The sequence below is a fragment of the Carya illinoinensis genome, chromosome 5 (genome assembly GCF_018687715.1).
Source record: "Carya illinoinensis cultivar Pawnee chromosome 5, C.illinoinensisPawnee_v1, whole genome shotgun sequence".
NCBI classification, from domain to species: Eukaryota; Viridiplantae; Streptophyta; class Magnoliopsida; order Fagales; family Juglandaceae; genus Carya; species Carya illinoinensis.
In genome coordinates this window covers 9,790,937-9,813,769 of record NC_056756.1, presented here as the reverse complement: position 1 = coordinate 9,813,769, position 22,833 = coordinate 9,790,937, and the positions used below count along the sequence as shown (strand labels likewise).

General features: G+C 38.0%; 1 protein-coding gene and 1 non-coding gene across 2 annotated transcripts; both read left to right on the top strand.

Moving 5' to 3' along the window:
* Window positions 1-619: 619 nt before the first annotated feature.
* Window positions 620-13,726, top strand: LOC122309735 (transcriptional elongation regulator MINIYO). Its single transcript, XM_043123341.1, has 10 exons — window positions 620-937; window positions 1,707-2,676; window positions 5,450-5,577; window positions 6,058-6,245; window positions 8,511-8,616; window positions 8,697-8,957; window positions 10,122-10,310; window positions 10,428-12,707; window positions 12,856-13,065; window positions 13,354-13,726. The coding sequence occupies exons 1-10, from the start codon at window positions 704-706 to the stop codon at window positions 13,531-13,533; spliced, it is 4,746 nt and encodes a 1,581-aa protein (XP_042979275.1). The 5' UTR covers window positions 620-703; the 3' UTR covers window positions 13,534-13,726.
* A 538-nt stretch (window positions 13,727-14,264) lies between these two features.
* On the top strand, window positions 14,265-14,382 carry LOC122312024. Its single transcript, XR_006242937.1, has one exon. It is a non-coding gene; the product is annotated as a U5 spliceosomal RNA (small nuclear RNA).
* The last annotated feature ends 8,451 nt before the right edge of the window (window positions 14,383-22,833 follow it).

Here is a 22,833-nt window from a genome sequence, read left to right as displayed (position 1 = left end):
ATAAATAACATTATTCTTATAAAAAATATTATTTTATTTTTCTATTTTATCTTTTTTATTTCGACTGCCTATATATTTAATTTTTTAATTTTTTTTACTTACTGATTAAAGAAGTGACTATTAGTGATATATGTTATAAAATCCTATGGTAAATATTTATTTCTGGAAACCATGTTTATATGTTATAAAATCATGTGAAAATTTTAAAATTAAGAGGTGGTAAATATGTTTTAAATAAACCAGTCTCTAAATTTATGATACATATGTTATAAAATCATGCGTAATTATGTAAATATTTCTAAATTTAGGTCTGGTTTGGATACTCAAACTCAAATTATTTTATCTCATCTTATATAATTATTATAATTTTTATAAATTTTTACACAAAATATAATAAACAATTAAAATTTTTTAAATCTCAAAATAAAATTAATATTAAAAAATTATATTATAATTATATTTATTTAATTTTTAACAAAATATATAATCTTATTTAAACTGTACATATTCACCAAAATTTTGCATTTTTTTAAAAAATAACCATCCTTTTAATATATATTGCGGCTGTGTTGTTGCCCTATTTGTCGCCTCAACAACTAAAAGTTTATAATGTCGATTTGAGTGAAACGCTTCTAGAGTAGAGGATACAGCACCCGTTTGTTGAATAATCCCGCCTTCTCACCATCGTCTCTCTCTCTCTCTCATGGAGAAGAAGAAGAAGCAGCAAAGCAGCAAACGGAGCGAACCAAAGAGCTCCTCCTATCGACCGAATATTTTCGGTGCCAACGCGCTCCAAATCAGCGAGGGCGATGCTTCGTGCATAGTGGGTGGGATTGTCGAAAAGGGAATCTCCAACAAGACACCGAGCAGTCAGACTGCCCCTCCCAATCCATCCGTTATCCCTTTCCCTGTCGCTCGCCACCGCTCCCACGGTCCGGTATAATATCATTGCTTTGCCTCGAATTCTTCTAATCCCGAGCAGCAGCACCAGCTATAATCGTACAAACCCTAATATGTTGTTCTCTTTTTGGTATTTAGTACTTGTTTAGTTGCTGGAAATGTGGAAAAGAAGACAAGGAATCAAATTTGGAATTTAGAACTTTCATTACTTGGGAACTAATAGTGAGTGAGCCTACTAGGATCATTTGACTTAGCTTGAGTTAACTTCTTTTCTAATAAATTATTTTCGAGAAACTAAAATAGATGCCACTAGAGTTGTAAAGGATCATTCATTTTTTTTAAAGAAATACTCTAGCCACAAAATGATTACATAAAAGTAATAACTGATATGGTTTGATGTGATTTATTAGATTGTAAAATTACTTTTATTGTAAAGCATATCTGAAGGGTTACATGAAGTCTAGTCAGTTTATGAGATTACTTTTGTATAATTCCTTTGTGGCTGTAGCACTCATCTTTCTTTTAATGGGTTAATGGAGCTGATAAATATGGCCGGAATGTGGGTCCAAAGGGCCCTGCCTTGGGGAGGTTCCCCGGCATAAAAAAAAAAAAATGGCCGGAATGTGGTTCAAGTTCTTAAATCAATTGTTACTGAGAAAATAAACTATATAGGGCATGAGATTCATTCACTTGCATTCCTGCAAGCACTACGAAAATGTCCGGTCTTAATGCCCTACTTGTGCAGTTAAAAAGTTACTTATACTGTTTTCCTTCTAAATGACGCATTGTTTTATTTAATTTATCAGCATTGGGGTCCAGCGGCTAGTGTAAAGGATGATAATAATGGTGATGGAGACGGGGAGGATGATGAGGAAGCTAAAGTTTCCATGGAATATGATTCAATGGCACCTTTTGCAAATCCAGTGCAGAGGAAGAAGAAAAAAGAATTGGATTTAAGCAGGTGGAGAGCGCTTGTTTCGGATGATAAGTCTTCTGCGACAAATAAGGCAGAAGATCTCTCATGCCATCAGAAAAATGAAAAAGAAAGAAAAGGTGGAAATACAGCAAAGACAAGCATGTCCAGCAACCCATTCTTAGCTGATGCAAATGTGTTTTCTCCAATGAAAATGGACATGGAACCTATTTTAAATGCTCATGGGCATATAGACAAATCTGTTGAGGCTATGATTAGTGCTTCTGGTGATGCACGCTTTAGTTCAGTCAATGCCATGGAATTAGATAACCTAAACCAACTAGGTCTGAAGGAGAAAGTTAAAGATACTAGCCCTTTTAACTCAATTGTAGAGAGAACGAAACAAGAGACCTTATCACTCGAGAGCCAGATTGATGCTGAGAACCGTGCCCGGTTACAGGAAATGTCACCTGATGAGATTGCACAAGCACAGGCAGAGATAATGGAGAAGTTGGACCCTTCAATTCTAAAAGCACTAAAAAGGAGGGGTGAAGACAAACTAAAGAATCAAAAAGGCTCAACATTAGAAGTCAGCACCTATGGTGAACAAAGCGCTCTCCAAAATGAGAATACACAAAATGCAAAAGGTTTTGCACATTTTGACCGTGATAGCTCTCATATGGTGACAACATCTAATGGTACACGGAGTGGGCAAGACAAAGGTGAGTTGCAGAAGTCATCTGGAGCAACCAGTTGCAGTTTATGGAATATTTGGAGTGACAGAGTTGAGGCTGTAAGGGACTTAAGATTTTCCTTGGATGGGACTGTGATTGAGAATGATTATGTCCAGGTACCTGGGAATGGTAAGGCCAAGTTTTTCTAGTTGTTACTTTTGAATTATGTTTAAAAACATCTGCATTTTCATTGTTTATCTGGTTACCTAATTTCTGAATGATTTTGGCTCAAAAGAGAAACATATGTAATTTATTTTCTTAGGTCCAGATATTGATTATTTAATCAGATAGGCTTGTTTAGTCTCTCATGCATGTCATTACCTAGTTATGCTTTTTATTTTTATATGCTTACCTAGTTATGCATTTTTTTATGCTTAGGTAAATGATTACAAAACAACTTATCTACTTTGGCATTTTAAGCAAAACAATATAGGCTAGATATTGTGTGATATTCAAAAGCTATTGTGTTTGTAATGTTTCAAGTGCCATCAGCTTTTTTTTTTTTTATTTTTTTAATTTTTTTAATTTTTTTTTTTAAGTAAACGATTGTATTAATATAATAGGCATAGCCCATGTACAGAAGAAGGTATACAAGAGAGAACACCTATTTAGGAAGGATAAAAGGAAACAAGAAAATCATGCAGGTCTAAACCATTAAAGTCTATTGCTATGGCCCCTATAATAATGTTCTAACAAAAAAAGATTTAAGATCCTCAAAAGATCGCTCCTTGTCTTCGAACGTCTTGTCATTCCACTCCTGCCATAACCACCATAGAATGCAAATAGGGATCATCTTCCACACGGCTTTGATTTGTGGAATACCTCCTAGATTTGTCCAACAAGCCAAGAGCGCCTCCACTGTGGTGGGCATAACCCACACTACCTCTAGTCTGCTGAACGCCTCAACCCATAACGCTCTAGCAACATCACAATGTAGTAGAAGATGATCCACAGTTTATCCGCTCTTCTTGCACATGCAGTACAGTCTATTATGGTCACCTTGCGTCTTCGCAAATTATCCGTCGTCAAGATCTTTTCTAATGAAGCTGTCCATGCAAAGAAAGTTGCTTTGGGAGGCACCTTATTATGCTAGTTCCTCTACCATGGAAATTGAGTGTTCTGCACTTGTGTGAGAGACTTGTAGAACGATTGTACCGAGAATGTGCCTTTACCTGCCAGTACCCACAACAACTTATCATTTCCTTGGATGCTCGGTCTTACAGAATATAGAAGTCGAAAGAATTCCTTAAAACTACCAATCTTCTAGTCTTGAGCCGCCCTACTAAAGATTATGTTCCACTGTATTTGATCCCCAACTTTCATCATAAAATCAGCCATTGAAGCTTCTTTCTCACATGCCATCCTGAATACTAAAGGAAATAAATCTTCATGCGTCTTATTTCCACACCATATGTCGCTCCATAATTTTATTCTAGAACCATCTCCCAACAACACAAGTCTAGTCTGACGAGCGAACACCTCCCATCATCGACTAATATGCTTCCACATCCCTACTTTGTGAGGCCCATTTACCTCTCTACCACCCCCTCACCCCCCCCCCCCCCCCCCCCCCCTCTCCACAACACACACACTTCCATGTTTATAATCAATCACCAACTTCCATAGAGCTTCCAGTTTCGTGTTATATCACCACAACCATTTCCCAAGTAATGCCCTATTGAAAGTCTTTACTAATACCCAACCCTCCCCTGGGAAGTGGGGAACATACCTTAGTCCATTTGACTAGGTGGAATTAAAAGTCATCCCCCATGCCACTCCAAAGGAAGTCCCTAAACAGTTTCTCAATCCAACTTGCCACACTTGCTGGAATTGGGAATAGAGATAAAAAGTACGTTGGTAGATTAGAGAGAGTACTTTTGATTAAAGTGATCTTGCCCCCTTTTGACAAATACAGTCTCTTCCAACTAGCCAGTCTACGCTCGATCTTCTCTATCACTGTATCCCATATTGTTACTGCCCTTGGGGTAGATCCCAATGGTAGACCCATATAATTCATAGGTAAGGCAGACACCTTGCATTCTTAAGTGTTAGCTAGTTGTCTGATATTACGAACATTACCAATTGGCATCAATTCAGATTTTTGAAGGTTTAGTTTCAAACTCGAAGCCACTTCAAAATAGAGTAGGAGTGTCCTCAGTGCCCGTAATTAGTTTTATTCTGCCTCATTGAATATAAGCGTGTCATTTGCAAATAATAAATGAGAAATGTTAATAGTGCCCCTAGTGGGATCACCAACCGAGAATCTAGCCATGAAACTACTGCAAACCAACGCCAAAGTCATTATGCTCAATGCCTCCATAACAATAACAAAGAGGAGTGGGGACAGTAGATCCTCTTGTCTCAGACCTCACGACTTGTTGAAAAGGCCAATTTGACTACCATTTACCAACATAGAGAATCTCGCTGTTGTTACGCACCATCTAATCCACGAGCACCATCTCGCTGTTGATTGCCATTAGCTGATGAGATAGATTATGTTGGTATTAGGTTTAATGGTGAGAAGTGTTGCAACATTTCCATAGAAGCTTATGTTGAATAATGATTGTTAATAGTTTTTTTTTAGAGTTGATGTTATATGTAATCAATTAACTTTTCTTGGTTTTTGTACATGAGCAAAAAATGATAATCAATATTCCTGGTAGCCTATATATGGATTCCTCTTGTTATCTTTTGTTATTATATACTCAACTTTACTTTAGGTGATTTGATTCCATTGTCAAAAAGTCAATATAGATTTTGATGATGAAATACGTAGCAAAGAAGTAATATTTTAAGTATAGAAAATGCAAGTACATGAATGTTGTTCTTACTACATGAGATAAACAATACCTATGCCTCTAAATGATATTGACTACATACATCTTTATTTCTCTTGCTCTAGGTGGTATTGCTATTCAGAATGGGCATAGTGCTGACAAGGTTACGGAGCGTGACTTCCTACGGACTGAAGGCGACCCCAGTGCAGCAGGTTACACAATTAAAGAAGCTGTGGCACTTACTCGAAGTGTGGTCAGTTTACATTATATCTTGTATCGTGTTGCTTGATTCTTCTAATTGTATGATGTTTGACCCGACAGGGTGCAACATAGTTGTCAAGGGGCAGGCTTGGGATGAGTTGTACACTCAACCATCCTGGATTTGATTCCGCACTAAGAATTCTCCTAGATTACTTGATACATGGTTCTGGTGGGTGGGGTCATGTATTCAAGTTTACTACCCAGGGATTGGGTTTGAAGGGCCCTACCTTAGTGAACTTTCACGGCATAAAAAATAATGTTTGCTGAACCATATCTTGTTTGATTGGGCTCCCCAATACATTTGCTGATGTTGGAATCAATAAATTAATGATATTATGGGCTCCCTTTGTAATAAGTTAAACCTTGGAAAACCACTTCTCTAATATATGAGAATTATTACTAATGGCCTCTTATAGTTTTTGCTGCATTTTTTTTATTCTCTTTTAGTATTGTCTATGTTTGGCTTTTTCAGGTTCCAGGACAACGAGCCCTTGCCTTGCATCTCATCGCCTCATTGCTTGAGAAGGCATTACATGGTATTAATCAGACTGAAGTTGGAATTCCTTTGGGAAATGCTAACAAACTTGGCAAATATACAGACTGGGAGGCAGTATGGGCTTTTGCACTGGGTCCGGAACCTGAGCTTATTTTATCACTGAGGTGGATACCATTTGAATGCTTATAACTTTCATGGTTTTCTTGTATCTTTTTTCATTCTCGATGGGTTTCACTTTTTTTTTGGATAAATAAATAAAATATATTGATCAAAGAATGGCAATGTCAGAACACAACTCTAATGCCCTAACTAGGTAGGCACATTAGAGACAAGAAAATCATGAAAGGCCATGCCGTTAAAATCTACAGCAATAGCCCAACTACAGAGAGTTCTAAAAAATAAAAGTTTAAGCTCCCCCAACGATCTCTCTTGATCTTCAAAAGTCCGCTCATTACTCTCTTGCCACAAGCACCACATAATGCATAGAGGGATCATCTTCCAAATTTCTTTAATTGGTTGTCTGTCTCTTATGTTTGACCAGCTGGCCAGAACTGCCTCCACTGTCTTTGGCATAACCCAGACCATATCTATTCTAGCGAAAACCTCATTCCATAGAATCCTAGTTGTATCACAATGCAGAAGAAGATGCTCTACCGACTCTCCCCCTCCTCTGCACATGCAACACCAATCTGCAATGATGATCCTCCTTTTTCTCAAATTATTAGTGATGAGGATCTTTTCTAAAGAAGCAGTCCATACAAAGAAAGAAACTTTGGGAGGGGTCTTGTGTCTCTAGATCTTCCTCCAAGGGTACTGAGTATTGGGCACTTGGGTCAGGGCCTTATAGAATGAACAAACGGAAAAAGTACCTTTGCCTGTTAGAGTCCACCACATAACATCCTCTTATTGCCTGTTTGGTCTTATGGAGTATAAGAGTCCATAGAAGTCTGCAAAGCTGCTTATTTCTCAATTCTGTGCCGCCCTACTAAAATTAAATGTTCCGAAGTATTTGTCCCCCGGAGATCTCCATGATCTCTGACACTGCAGCATCCTTGTCCCTTGCAATCTGGAAAAGAGAGGGATATTGGTCTTGTAAAGCCCTATTGCCGCACCAAACATCTCCCCAGAATTTAATCCTCGAACCCATACCTAGCTGAAACTGAACGTACTAGTTAAAGACCCCCCACCCTTTTCTTATATGTTTCCACAACCCAACTCCATAAGCCCCCCTTACTTCTCTAGTACACCAGTCGTCCCATAAACCACCATATTTCTTCTCAATCACCAATTTCCATAAATAGTCTGGTTCCTTAGCAAATCTCCACGGCCATTTGCCTAATAATGCTCAATTGAATACCCTTAAATTCCTAATCCCCAAACCTCCCCCCGAGATAGGACGCCGCACTTGCCCCTAGTTAACCAAGTGAAATTTGAACTCCTCCCCCATACCCCCCCACAAAAAGTCACATTGGAGCTTCTCAATATGGGTCGCCACACTTGCAGGTATTGGGAAAAGAGATAAAAAATGAGTAGGAAGGTTAGAAAGAGTACTCTTTATCTAGGTAATCCTTCTACCTTTCGACAAGTACATCTTCTTCCACCCTGCTAGTCTTTGCTCTATTTTCTCAATCAATGTATCCCATATCGAAAGTGCCCTCAAAGCACTCCCCAATGGAAGTCCCAAATAGGTCATAGGAAAAGCATAAATCTTGCATCCCAGCGTCCTAGCCAACTGGCGTATATTCGACACTTCCCCCCGCTTGGCACCATTTCTGATTTCTCTAAATTCACCCTCAACCCGGAGACTGCTTCAAAGCAAAAGAGTAGCGCCTTCAAAACTTGCAACTGATTTTGATTTGCTTCCACATAACAAGAGTGTCATCTGCAAATAAAATTGCTAGCTTCACTTGTGTATACATTCTGAATAGTTGGTTGCACCTTCTAATGAAGATTTTATACTTATAAAAAAAAATTACATCCTACAATAATGGTGCACATTTTTGTTTACATATAAAAACATAATAATAATGGTGCATGGATACAGGCCTGGGAAACTTGTTAATTGTTATAGCCCAGCTTCCTGTATCATACATTTTAACTTGTCCACCGTTGTATTCAGGGACTGTTTGAGGGCACGCATTGCTGCCTTTCATTCAGAAAAATCTTTTCGTAAGTCAACTTGGGTACATGCAACAGAACAAATTCCAAATCTTTAGTCACTTTGTGCTGCTTTATGCACATTTCCAAGTTTGAGGTATATTTGGTGATTGAGGTTAAATTTTGTACCTTAGCAATTTTTCCTAGTTTATTATTATTGATGAAAGTTCTTGTCTTCTGAATTTATTTCCTTTTTTTTATTTTTTCTGTTTGACCATCTTTTGAACTTTGGATACTTGCTGAATTCAAGTAAGTGTTTTGTTTATTTGTAGGATGTCTCTTGATGATAACCACAGCTCTGTAGTTCTAGCTTGTGCCAAAGTCATTCAATGTGTTTTAAGTTGTGATGTGAATGAGAATTTCTTTGAGATGTTGGAGGTAGAGGATTTTTCCCTTTTTTTTTGTTTTTTTCTTATTCTATAACTATTCTGTGCTCAATTTAATAAAATATGTTTCAGAAAACAGCAACATATGAGAAGGAGATCTTTACTGCCCCTGTGTTCCGTAGCAAACCAGAGATTGATGTTGGTTTCCTGCATGGTGGATTTTGGAAGTACAATGCTAAACCTTCTAATATTCTTCCTGTTGGTGAGGACATGGTGGATGATGAATCTGAGGGGAAACATACAATTCAGGACGATATTGTTGTTGGTGGACAGGATTTTGCTGCAGGTTTGGTTCGGATGGGAATCCTTCCAAGGCTTCTCTATCTGTTGGAGGTAAGCATGATGGTAGTGAAGATCCTTCGTTTTCTTCATGCTTGAGTCAACTATACTAATATACCAAATACATTCTCTGAATTCACCTGCTCTTTTCATTCTTCCTACTTTGTTGGCCTTAATGCTTGTATTGCCCGCCTTACCTCTATTAGTACTTAAATTAGACTGTGAGATAGACGACATTGACAGTAGCACAAATTAGATTGGAAAGGATTTAACGAATGAATATCTTCATTTTTCTAATTGACATTGCTAGTGGCATAAATCATATTGGAAAGGCTATAATGAATGAATATCTTCATTTTGCTTATAATGCTGTGTTGAAACATCTGAACGTGGCATTTTGCCTATTCTTTTGAATATATCTTCTTACTTTTCTCAAAAAAAATGCTGTGTTGAAACATGCATTCTGGAAATAGGTGCTGCGCTCAGAAACTCTACTATCTAAACACTGGCATTTATGTCTTCATATGGGTGCAGGCCATGTGATTGTGGGTGCATGTGCGTGTATTGTCTGCAACATGTTCACACAATATACTCATTATGTAACTTCAAGTGTACTTTTGTCTATGAATAAAAGTGCATTGTCTATCTTTGCTTCATTATCTGTTCCTATAAATAAAGGGTGGTCATTCTGATAAGAATTATCTGATTTGCATGTTGATTTTATGTTGATATATGTCAAACATCCTGTCATCAAATAGATGCACACGAGAAAATTGCGGAAAGGAGTTTTCTTGTAAAATGGATGATTACAACATTTTGAAGAAAGTACATTTACTATTGCACTTGTTATGTTTTTTAATGTTTCTTTTGAAATGCTCTATCCCTTGTCATATGTCTGTAGTAATGCTGTGTAATTGGGCTTGTCCTAATTATGGGGATTGATAAATTCTTCTTACTTAACAGAAAAATCATGTCTGTAGTAATGGTCACCCACAATCTCAGTAATTACTGTACTTCATGTTCTAGTTTTCTAATAGGTATTCCTTTGTATGCTATTCATAAAAAAAAAGGTATTCCTTTGTATGGTTACTCATTAAAAAAAAGGTATTCCTTTGTATGGTTTTTAGAAAGACCCTACAGCGGCTTTAGAGGAATGCATACTATTTACTGTATTTCATGTTCAAGTTTTCTAATAGGTATTCATTTGTATGGCTTCAGACAGACCCTACGGCGGCTTTAGAGGAATGCATACTTTCTATACTTGTTGGGATAGCGAGGCATTCCCCAAGATGTGTAAATGCAATCATGAAATGCCAAAGGCTTGTTGAAACAGTTGTCCACAGATTTACTATGGAAGACACTATAGAAAGTTATCCCTCTAAAATAAAATCTGTTAGCCTTTTACGGGTAAGATATTTTATTACCTTTTTCTTTCTGGGAGAGTTTTATATTGTTTTTTCAATTGAGAATTTATTTGGCTTGGTAAAGTGCTAATATTTTTCTACGTTTGATATGGAAAACAAGGTCTTGGCTCAATCACACATGGAGAATTGTCTTGAGTTTATAAAGAATGGGGCTTTCCGAACTATGACATGGCATTTGTATCAACATGTTTCATCCCTTGACCACTGGGTAAAATCAGGAAGAGAGAACCGTAAACTTTCATCAGCTTTGATGGTTGAACAATTACGTTTTTGGAAGGTCTGCATTCATTACGGATATTGTGTATCATACTTTTCTGATATTTTCCCTACCTTGTGCTTGTGGCTGAATCCACCTACAATAGAAAAACTTGTACAGAAGAGTGTTCTTTGTGAATTTGTTTCCATCTCTAAGGAGGCATACCTCGTTCTGGAGGCTTTGGCTAGAAGACTTCCAAATCTCTTTTCACAGGAGCATGCTGGTGACAATACAGAGATCTGGTCTTGGAGTTGTGTCGGTCCAATGGTTGATTTAGCTATAAAGTGGATAGCATTGAAGACTGATCCGCACATTTCTAAACTCTTTGAATGGCAAAATGGAACTGAGAGTGACTCTGTCTTCCAAGATATTTCTGTAACTCCATTGTTGTGGGTGTATTCGGCTGTCTTGCGTATGCTTTGCAGAGTGCTTGAAAGGGTGATCCCAGAGGACAGCGACAACCTGCATGGAAGTGTCGGACTTGTGCCATGGCTGCCAGAGTTTGTTCCTAAGGTTGGACTCGAAATTGTTAAAAATGGATTTTTGAGTTTTTCAGGTGCCTCAGCATACCCGACTGGAGGTGGCTCGTTCATTGAGGAACTATGTCATTTGAGACAGCAAAGTAATTACGAAACGTCATTAGCTTCTGTATGTTGCCTTCATGGAGTTGTTCAGGTAGTTGTAAACATTGATAAGTTGATCTGGCTAGCCAAGAGTCATAGTCCTTCCCAAGAATATAGTGTCTCAAGAGAAGCTAAAATACTTGAGGATGGGATACTTAAGGGTTCTATGGTGGAATTGAGAAATCTGTTAAATACTTTTGTGAAGTTGGCTGCTTCAGAGTGGCACATTGTTCAGTCAATTGAGATATTTGGTAGGGGAGGCCCTGCTCCAGGGTTGGGTGTTGGGTGGGGTGCATCTGGTGGAGGATTTTGGTCTGCTGCTGCTCTGTTGAGACAAATAGATGGAGGATTTCTTATTAACTTGCTCGAAACCTTTCAGTTTCTGTCTTCTACAGTTACACCCATGGCTGAAGAAATGACCTTTAGTATGCAAAGGATAAACTCTGTCTTAGGTGTTTGTTTGACTGCTGGGCCAAGGGATAAGTATATTGTTGAAAAGGCATTAAATATTTTACTCCAAGTCCATGTTCTAAAGTTCCTTGATTTCTGTATTCAGCATTTTCTTCACCTTAATAAGAGATTTAAGCCCTCTGCGTATAAAGAAGACGACCTCCTGGTTTTCAGTAAAACATTAGCTTCTCACTTCAGAAACAGATGGTTGTCTATGAAGGTGAAGTCTAAAGACATGGTCAGAAATAGTTCCTCTGGAAATCAAACATTTAAAAAGGGTAGTGTTGCTCTGGATACCATATATGAAGACCTGGACGTATCAAATAATAAGACATGTCAAGAGTGTACTTCTTTAGTAATAGAGTGGGCTCAACAGAGACTGCCACTTCCAATGCATTGGTTTTTGAGTCCAATCTCAACCATCTGTGATAGCAAGTATGCTGGCCTGCAAAGAGATCAAACACAAAATTTTGTGCAGGACCCTCATGATTTGCTTGAAACTGTGAAAGCTGGACTTTTCTTTAATTTAGGCGTTGAAGCCATGTCCACTTTCAAATCCTCCAATGCTTCCTCCCCTGTTCAGTGGGTACCTTTAGTTTGGAAATTACATTCTTTATCTGTGATCTTACTTGTTGGTATGGGCGTGCTTGAAGAGGAGAAGAGCAGGGATGTTTTTGAAGCGTTGCAAGATATCTATGGGCAGCTTCTTGACCAATCAAGAACGGGTATAAGTGCTGACGTTAGTTTGGGGAACAACATAGATTTATTATCCGAATCCAGAAATAAAGATAATACCGAGTTTCTAATGTTTCAGTCAGAGATACATGAGAGTTACTCTACATTTATTGAAACTCTTGTGGAGCAGTTTTCTGCCATATCTTATGGTGATTCGATCTTTGGTCGGCAAGTTGCAGTCTATCTGCACCGTCATGTTGAGGCCCCTACACGACTTGCTGCCTGGAATGTCTTGACTAATGCTTGTGTTCTTGATCTTCTACCACCTCTAGAGAAATGCATTGGCAAGGCCGAAGGATACCTAGAACCCGTCGAGGTACAGCTGCCTAACTATCAGCTTGTTTATATTGAAACCCACTGCTGTTGCACCTTGCAAATATTTCATATTATTAGCGGAAAACTTAAAACATACCCAAGAAATTAGTTTATTTCATGAAAATGTATTGTCATTGGTTCCTCCGCAGGACAATTGTGATATTCTGGAGGCTTATGTGAAGTCATGGAGTTCTGGTGTCCTTGACAGGGCTGCAGCTCGAGGATCAGTTGCATATACACTAGTTATCCACCACCTGTCTTCTTTCATATTTCACTCTCATGCAGTTGATCAGTTATTGCTGCGCAACAAGCTTGTAAAATCTCTTTTGCGAGACTATTCCCGGAAGCAGCACCATGAGGTACACAAACTTTCTATATCTGTCAAACTCCAATATGGGCCTGGTAAAATGATTGAGTCCAGCATGAACGTATACCATCATTGTTTGTGTTTATTTCGAATTGAGAGTAGTGGAAATTGTATATGTCAATGGATATGGAAACAGCTCATCATCTACAAAGTTACAATACATAAATAAATACTACCTTTGGAGTTAGCTTTGCGTGGTCTTCTCTTTTGTTGTTCCCTTGATTTCCATAGAGCAACAAAAGGGAAGAGTACTTTAATTGTTTATTATGGAATGGTACAGGGAATGATGATGAATCTTATTCGATATAACAAGCCATCCGCATCTCAGATGAGTGATCAAAACGGTGGTTCACCGCTAGAGAGGAGCAGTATAGATAAGAAGATGGAGGTATTAACAGAAGCTTGTGAAGGAAATTCCACTTTGTTGACTGAGGTGAACAAGCTGAAATCCTCCTTGTAAAGAAATATTTATGTAATAAATATGCAGGAAAAAAGGCCATATGTAGATGTGCGAGAAATAGTTGAGGTCAGGGGACCAGGCTTTGTTGATTCACTTGAATGTTCTGTAAATGAACGCGTAGTGAAAGTAGAAAAAAAAAAGGAAAGGTTTTGGTATTTTCAATAAGCATCAATGTCGAGGTTTTTATTCTTAACCCCTACTAAGTTCCATCACTTCAAAAACTACATATAATTTTGGTTGCATTTTGTTGTATAGGCGTAGCGTTTAAAGCCACGAACTGTAAATTTCAGGTGTGTACCGAGTCCTCGGATTAATTTGATACTCGAGGAGGCCTTGAGTCACTTTCCATTCTATTCTTTTATTTTCTTTTTTAAAAATAAGTTTTTAAGGCAATTTGAAGACCAGTCTCGTGGCCTATCCCAGCAACTCCATATACTTTTTATGCAATTATATAAAAGATGGGAGCCATGGTATATACGCGTATTAAAGGTTGTTTCAAATAATCAAAGCCAAAACTTGTAGTGTTTCCAAAACTGTTTGTACATGGAAATGCAAATTATCCAACTTGTTAAAACACGTTAGGATCATACGATACACCACTCACTTTAACTTGTTTAATACCACCTTGCTGTGCCTAAAACAATAAATGGTGCTCCCACACCGACGAGGATAAAACCCAACGAGAGAACCCTTCTTATTAATATGCTGCAACCAGCGAATGCTTGATATGGAGCCATGCGGTGAGCACAGAGCGAACTATTCTTTCGCCTTTTACTAAAGAATACCGTGTGCTCGCCGCTCAATGTGGCATACACCAATTTTTTTAAGGGGTAGATTTCAAGTGAATCCTGCCCCTATACAACTAGTCAAAGTTTGGCTGTTATAATAATGCAAAGTTCTCGAGAGAAAATGTTGGAACTAGTCAAGGGTTCAAGAAATGCTGTGCTGGCTGTGATGATATGGTCTTGCTTGGTGGAACAGTAACCAGAGAACCCGTACATTATTTTCAGATTCTAACGCCTTGTGGGTTATTTCAGTCCCTTCAAGCAGCTTGTAAAGAACATTACTCAACACCCATCACATAATATAATTGCATTGTTCTTGTCTGCTGTTGGCATTTCTTTGAATTATATATCAGTCCTTTTATGGATTATGTACCGAAGTACCGCTCAGTTCCATCCAAGCATAGCAAAGAAATCTGGGACCTGTGACTTCACTTCCATTTTAGTCTTATTACTGTTGATATTGCTCCTTTTTTAAAAGAACAACTTTCATTCAACCACTGACTTCAAGAAATTTTGTGTACATAAATTGTTTTTTCTTCTTTATGGGATAAAGTTATTTCTTAAGTTTTTTGAGTCTGAATCGGTGATTCCACATTGAAGTGTCAAGATGTATATGGTGGACCCAAGCTTCGGCCCTGGTGGGGAACCCCTGTAGGATATAAATACCATATAATTGTTTTGTCCTACGCATTCTTTTAGGGCAAGCTGAGTCTATATGTGGACCTTGCTCACAGCCAGCATATCTGATCTAATAAAGCCGTTTGGCTATGCGGGGAGAGCATTACCATTGGTCCATTAGTATTACCATTAGTATCTACAATAATTGCTTCATCTTTTACTAAGAAAAATAAGAGAAAAAGTAAAGTAAATCAAATAAATTATTTACTTTCATAAAATATCTTATTTCATCTTACTTAATCATTATAATTTTTTTAAATTTTTAAATAAAATAAAATAAACAATTCAACTTTTTTAAATTTCAATACAAAAATAATATATTCTAATAATATTTTATTTAACTTTTAATTTTAATCTCAATTTATGATATCTCATTTCATCTCATCTCTAAAAGCAAACGAGACAGTACGAACACAAGACTTATGTGTTTTGATAACCTACATCCACGATATTGGAGAAGATCTTATCCGGATGAATGAAAGTCGAATACATAGTGCAGCAATATGGTGACCCTACGAAAGTAATACAATATATATATATATATATATATATATAATAAACCTTAATTACTGGGGCAGGTCGGGATGTTGGCCCCTGGAAACCTCCCCTCCCCCCCAAACGAGGGCTCACTTAAAAATAAATAGATAAATAAATAAAATAAAAATTGCAACAAAATCTTGTCTCATTGGATCATCAAATCAAACAATCAAATCAAACAACCGTAAAACAGAGTCATGCTACAAACAAAAAACCCAACATCATCTTCACATCGCTATTTGGTTTCTACTATAATTTTTGGTTATAGAGAGAATTCAATCGTTTTACCTAAAGAGTATCTATCCTTATAAGTGTGGTCTTTTACAACGGTTTTATTTTCAAAAGTAAGATTCATCAATCCCACATTCTCTTCTCATAGGGAGCATTTTGTTTTTCAAGTTTTAATGTTGCATTAGTAAATGAGAGTGAATCTGACATGGGACCTGACAAGTTTGTTTTCCACTTTGGGAAATTCACGCGTCTTTTATTTTATGTTTCTACCTGATGTTTATCTTATATTTTGTAAGCATGCATATATGGCAGACAAATTACTACAATGATTATATAAATGGACTGATAAAACTAAGGAAAATTCAAATACACAACAAGTGTCTGTAAAAAGCTCTCAAAGAATATTTAGCTCTTGAATAATCCCATTTAATTCAGAGTATTTCCTCACGTACATTTCCAATGTATCCGAGTACAATATATATACCTTTACAAAACATAATTGTCAAAGAACAACTATTTAGCTAGTGACACATGTCTAGCCTAGTCATACTAATTTATTACGAGAAGATTTGGTAGCAGTATTTTCCAATATTCCAGAGTCATCCTTAGGTGCTAACGTTGCTGATGCCTTAACATCCCCCCGCAATTCAAGCGGCACTATGGTAAGTGTAAGGTTTGATCGGAGTTGCATGAATCGATTAGTAGAAAGGAGTTTTGTAAGAATATCAGCAAGCCGATCCTTGCTGGAGACAAAGGATACTTGGAGTGATTTTGTTGCCATCCTTTCACGAACAAAGTGATAATCAAGCTCCATATGTTTGGTGTAACAATGCATAATTGTATTCATGGACAAGTAGGTAGTCCCAATATTGTCACACCACAGCATAGGAGGAGCAGTAAGTGAAATACCAAGTTCACCCAAGAGAGACTGCAACCAACGAAGCTCACAAGAAGTGTTAACCAAAGATTTATACTCGGCCTCCGTAGAAGACCGAGCAATAGTAGGCTGTTTCTTGGATCCCTAAGAAATCAAATGGTTCCCAAAGTAAACATAGAACCCTCTTGTGGACCGGCGATCATCAGGGCATCCGGCCCAATCAGTATCAGAGAAAGCAGATAAAAGATGAGGAGATTTTGCAGAAAGAAATAGACCTAGGTACTGAGTGTTGTTGAGATAACGAAGAATTCTTAACGGCAGTCTAGTGGGGAAGCCGAGGGGAATGCATAAATTGGTACACACGGTTTACAACAAAAGAGATATTCAGACGAGTAAAGGAAAGGTATTGTAAACTCCCAATAACACTTCGATACAAATGAGGATCTTCAAAAGTATGACCATCTAGCGCAGTCAATTTTTCAGATGAAGACATTGGAGTGGAAACAGACTTAGAGTTGTTATGCATGTTGGTGTTATGAAGTAAATCAGCAATGTATTTGGATTGAGATAAGAAAATACCAGAGGAAGTTCTGTGCACTTCAATACCAAGGAAATAATGTAGATTTTCGAGATCCTTACAGGGAAGGAATCTTGCAAGGTAGTAATGAAATCCATAATCAACACAGAATGAGACCTAGTTACAATTATATCATCAACATAGACTAAAACAAACAAACAATCCGACCCAATTTGCATGATAAACAACGATGAATCGGAAGCAGAGCTACGAAAACCTAAAGATAATAACTTGTCACCGAGCTTGGAAAACTAGGCTCTAGGCGCCTATTTTAACCCATAAATAGATTTTTGTAACTTACAGATGTGGTGAGGAAAATCAGGATTGATGAACTCAGGAAGTTGTTTCATGTACACCGCCTTTTCAAGATCATCATGAAGGAAAGTGTTTTGTATATCCAGTTGGTGAACTGCCTAGTTTGAAGAGGCTACAAGAGAAAGAAGAACTGGGACTGTGCTTTATTTCACTACAGGGTTGTACGTCTCAGTAAAATCAATACTGAGTTGCTGATGAAACCCCTGAGCTACAAGCGGAGCTTTGTATTACTCAAGTGTTCGATCAGCTCTCTGTTTGGTCTTTAGGAACCATTTAGAACCAAGAAGATTATACGTGGAAGAGAAAGGAACAAGTGACAAAGTTTGATTTGAAGTAGAGCATGGAACTTTGTGGCCATGGCTGTTCTCCATTCGAGATGTTTGGGAGCGTCAGTGAAACAAGAGGGATCCTCAAAAACGATAGGAGGAGAATGCGAAGTATTTGAAGCAAGGGAAGAGAGAGATGCTGAAGGTTTAGAGAGAGGCCAGGAAATAGTTCCATCTGTGCATTGAAGAGGGCAGAGACTATTGGTTTGAGAACGTGTAACCATGGAGTGCTTAAAGGTGTGAGAGCTCGACCGCTGAGAGGGACCAGAGGGAATAGAAGAAAGTGCATTGGCAAGGCTAGGGTTTCTGTGAGAGGAAGACGAAGGAGACTGAGTGTGTGATGGGTCTGGGCTCGAATGAGGTGAAGTGTATGGGTCTAGTAAGCGAGACGAGGGAATTGGTGAAATGAGTTCAGATGAAGTGTGTATGGACGGAGGGTGTATGGGCTTAGGAGATATGGGTTGAGACAGAGTAGGTAAAATGGTTAAGGAAAGTGGGAAATTTTGGCTGGGAACTGGGCCAGAATATGGAGTGGAATTAGTGGGTTGAGAGAATGGAAATATTGTTTCATTGAAGAGAACATCCCTGGAAACATATGTACGGCCTGGCCCAATGTGATAGTAGAAATAACCCTTATGATCCAAACTTTAGCCCAAGAAAACACATTGTTTGGAGTAGTAGTCAAGTTTATGATGATTGTAAGGCCTTAAATTTAGCTAACATGTTGGCCCAAACATCCGAAGAAAAGAATAATCCGGTGGTGTACCTAACAAAATTTCAAATGGAGAGTGATTTTGAAGCACTGGAGTGGGCATACCATTTATTAAGTATGTAGCGGTTTGGAAAGCTTCAGCCCAAAAAATTTGAGGGACCGAGGCTTGAGAAAGCTAGATGAAAAGCCCATTTCAATTATATGGTGGTGATGCCGTTCAACACTTCCATTTTGTTGGTGAAAACAAGGACAACTTAGACGATGATTAATGCCAAAATGTTGAAAAATGGGATGGAGGGGTCGAAATTCACCCCCTCCATCAGTTTGGATAGCAAGGATTTTTCTAGAAAATTGAGTATCAACATGGTTGATAAATGCCGAGAAGATAGTTGTAACATTTGATTTAAGTTGCATAGGAAAAAGCCAGATGAACTTAGAACAGTCATCCACGATAGAAAGAAAGTACCAATACCCTTTTGTAGAAATAACATAGGCCGGACCCCATGCATCCATAAACAACAAATTAAAAGGTAAACAAGAATCAGAAGAAGATGGTGAATGTGGTAGAGGATGGGCTTTGGCAATGGCGCATGCCGAGCAAAGAGGTACAGGGAGACTTGTAGTGAGAGAAAGATGAAAACGTTGTATGATCAATGAAGTGGTACGAGAGGAAGGGTGACCCAGCCGAGAGTGCCACAATTGAGCTGAAGTCCAAACACTTGAAAAGGCTTGAGGAGGAATCAAAAGGGGCACAACAGCCGACTGGAACCCATGCAAGCCATCCTTAACGTGCCCTTGAAGAAGCATTTCTCGGGAACGAGCATCTTTCACAAAAAACAGAGAAGAGTGAAACTCAAAGAATACATTGTTATCATGACAAAATTGCTGGACTAAAAGGAGATTGCGAGAAATAGCATGAACATGAAGAAGGTTTTTAAGAAGAAATTTGTCATTATTGGTGTTGAAATGGGCAGATCCAACATGCTGAATAGGCAGACCAGAACCATCCCCAATGCACACTAGACCTGATCCTTGATAAAGGCAGAAGTCCACATTAAGGTTCTTAACATCAGAGGTGAAATGGTGCGTAGCACCTGTGTTTGGGAACCATGTAGTCAAGGAGGCAGGAGCCGAGTAGTTGGCAATAAATGTAGGTGGAAGAGGAGTGGGATAAGCATGGTCAAATCTATGGTAATAGGCAGAGGCTAAATGGCCAGGTTTGTAACAAACTTGACACACAGGGCACATGTCTCGACAGGGAGAAAAGAAGTATGGTTGCTAGGAGGGGCAAGGAAGAATGTCTCTGCCATTACCCCGACCACGTCGTCCACCGCAAAAGGAATTACTGCGGCCTTGAGAGGGATTAGCAGGAGGTGTAGATTTGAAGGTATTATTGGCAGCAACTATAGTACCCGAGAGTAATGTTTTGGTTTGATGAGAAAGCATTGATTCATGATTCAAGAGATAACTGAAAATTTGTTGGGGGGAGAGAAAATCTGGGCGAGTAGTGAGAGAAGTTACATGACATTCGTATTCAGTACCGAGACCGGCAAGGACATAAATTGAGAGCTCGGCATCATCTAGAGGATGTTCCGAAGCACTCAAGGTTGAAGCAAGTGATTTGACTTTGTTGTAATAGTTAGTCGCTTATTTGGGCCCTTTCTTGATGGAGGCTAGTTGAAATTTCGTATGAATAAGATGGGTAGAGGACTTCGTAGCAAACAAATTTTGTAGGGTTGTCCAGACCTCATAAGAGGTAGAACAATCCAAAACCTGAGCCAGTGCCGAATCCGATAGAGAGGAATTTATGGTGGATATGATGAGCTTATCCTAAAGACGCCATTGAGTATGCGCAGGATTCAGCTTATGATTAAGAGTTGCAGGGGGTTGAGGAAAAGAGCCATCAACAAATCGAAAGAGCTGATGTCCTTCCAAGGAAAGGGATGATTTGTGCTTTGCAAAGTAAATAATGGTCAACGGTAAGTTTGATGTTAATGAAATGGGATGCAATGCTGAGAAGGGAGGTATGAAACAGGATAGAGAGGGTTATATTGGTTGTAGCAGCCATGGATGGGAAAGAAAAGAAAAAAAAAAAAAAAAAAAAAATCGGACGTTGGTCCTTTTGGCTCAAGATACCATAATAAAACTAAGGAAAATCCAAATGCACAATAGGTGTTTGTAGAAAGCTCTCAAAGAATATTTAGCTCTTGAATAATCCCATTTCATTTGGAGTATTTCCTCACATACATTGCCAATGTATCCCAATACAATATATAGACATTTACATAACAGAATTGTCAAAGAACAACCATTTAGCTCATGACACCTGTCTAGCCTAGTCATACTAATTTGTTACAAGAAGATTTGGCAGCAATATTTTCCAATATTCCAGAGTCATCCTTAGGTGCTAACGTTGCTGATGCCTTAACATGGACCAATCCATCTGCCAATTATCGCTGTTTTGGGGTTTTTGATTTCATCTTTAGCAAAAGCACATGCTTTACTTGAATGCATGAAAAATTGGATCAACATCTTTCTTTGCATTAATTTTCTATCTCAAATATTTCTTTGTCAATTCCGTTATTATGTTCTGCTTTTACTTCACTTTTACTTCAAAAAGTAATTCTTTCCATGAATTTGCCGACTGCGAGCACTGCGAAAAATCTTTTTCCAAGTGATTTTGGAACTCGATTTGGTCAGCTTTGTAGGACGCTTCTTCAAACATAGTGCAGTGTTGGCCGCCTTTGATTTATCAGCATCCAAGGCAGCTCCACTTAAATCCACCACCAACGCTAGAACAAAAAATAAAACCACCTAAATGCTCAACTCAAACAAATACCCAGATTTCAAACACATTGAAGAACACATCCAAAGGCCAAAATTTTGAACTTATTTTACCCAAAGACAGCAACGACACCAAGGCATCGCCGAACACCAGCACATTTAGGCCCAATTAAGGGCCACACAGCAGTTGAGAAGGGGAATAAAGTAGGAGAGAACAAAAGGCAAAAAATAGAAAAGAAAGGTTTAGTACTTTATTCAAACCTCGTCGTAGGAGGAAATGGGTAAGCTGGGTTTTTGTGGTTATTTTTGGACTTTACAGACCAACACACTTGATATAAAATTACTATAATTTTTTTAAAAATAAATTAATTTGTTTTGCTCTTTAGGTGAGAAATAAATAATGTTAAAATATGTTTGAGTGTACCGATTTGACTATAGTTTTCTCTTTTTTGATTCCTAGTATTTACCAATTGTTCATAAAAATTTGGTAGAAACAAAATCTTAACAAAATAAATTTAATATTGTACAATATTTTATTTGCTTCTATTTTGAGTTACTTATATATTATTTTAAGATACCGAGGGGCAAAACTTTACAAACAGAATGGTGGTTCCCCTTGAACTCCTAACCTACATCTTCTCCCATCTCTCAAAGCCCACTCTTGCTTTTTCTTTTTTCCGTTCAGTCTTCAAATGCTGGAACATTTCATTATCAGTGAAAGGGATATTTGTATCATTTAGTAATCAAGCTCACGGCCTATAATTTAACTAAGAGATAAAATAAAAAAAAGATAAGATAGGTTGCCTCAAACTTCTAAAAGGAAATAGACTTGGATTCCTAATAGAAGAGAGACTTAGACTACTAAAAGGAAAAGTCTACACTAGACTAATTGGACTTATATCACTCCAAGGAAATAATCTCTATAAATAACCTACAGGAGGTAACAAATTCTTAAGTTAATTTATTTCATCTTTAACATACACTTACCCTCATATTATTATTCTGATTTTGACATTGGAGTGTCCCCATGGCAACCAGTGCCGTCCCTTTGTTCATTGCAAGTCATCCGTATGGTTGGTGGTGTGAAACACGTCCTCAACAATAAGAGAATGTGTCTTCTCCCATCAAACACATCACTTGTTTTTTCTCTTGGTGGGGCAAAGTCAAACGGCTAGAACAAAAGCTTTTTCCGCTCTTCTAAATCTTCTCCCATGTCTCAAACCCAAATCTATGGGTGAATGTGCCTTTTATTGCATAAGTGAAACAGACAATATCGAAACAGATACCATAAAAAAAGAGACCACTTAAAAGAAACATACTGCACTGAAACAAAGACCACTGAAATAAACAATACCGAAACTGATTTGCAACCAAAACTTAGATGACAATTTTAGATGGAAGAGAGAAATTTCCAAGTGGTCTCTTGATAAAACTGGTGAAAGAACAAATAGCAATTTCAGATAATATAAAACATTAAG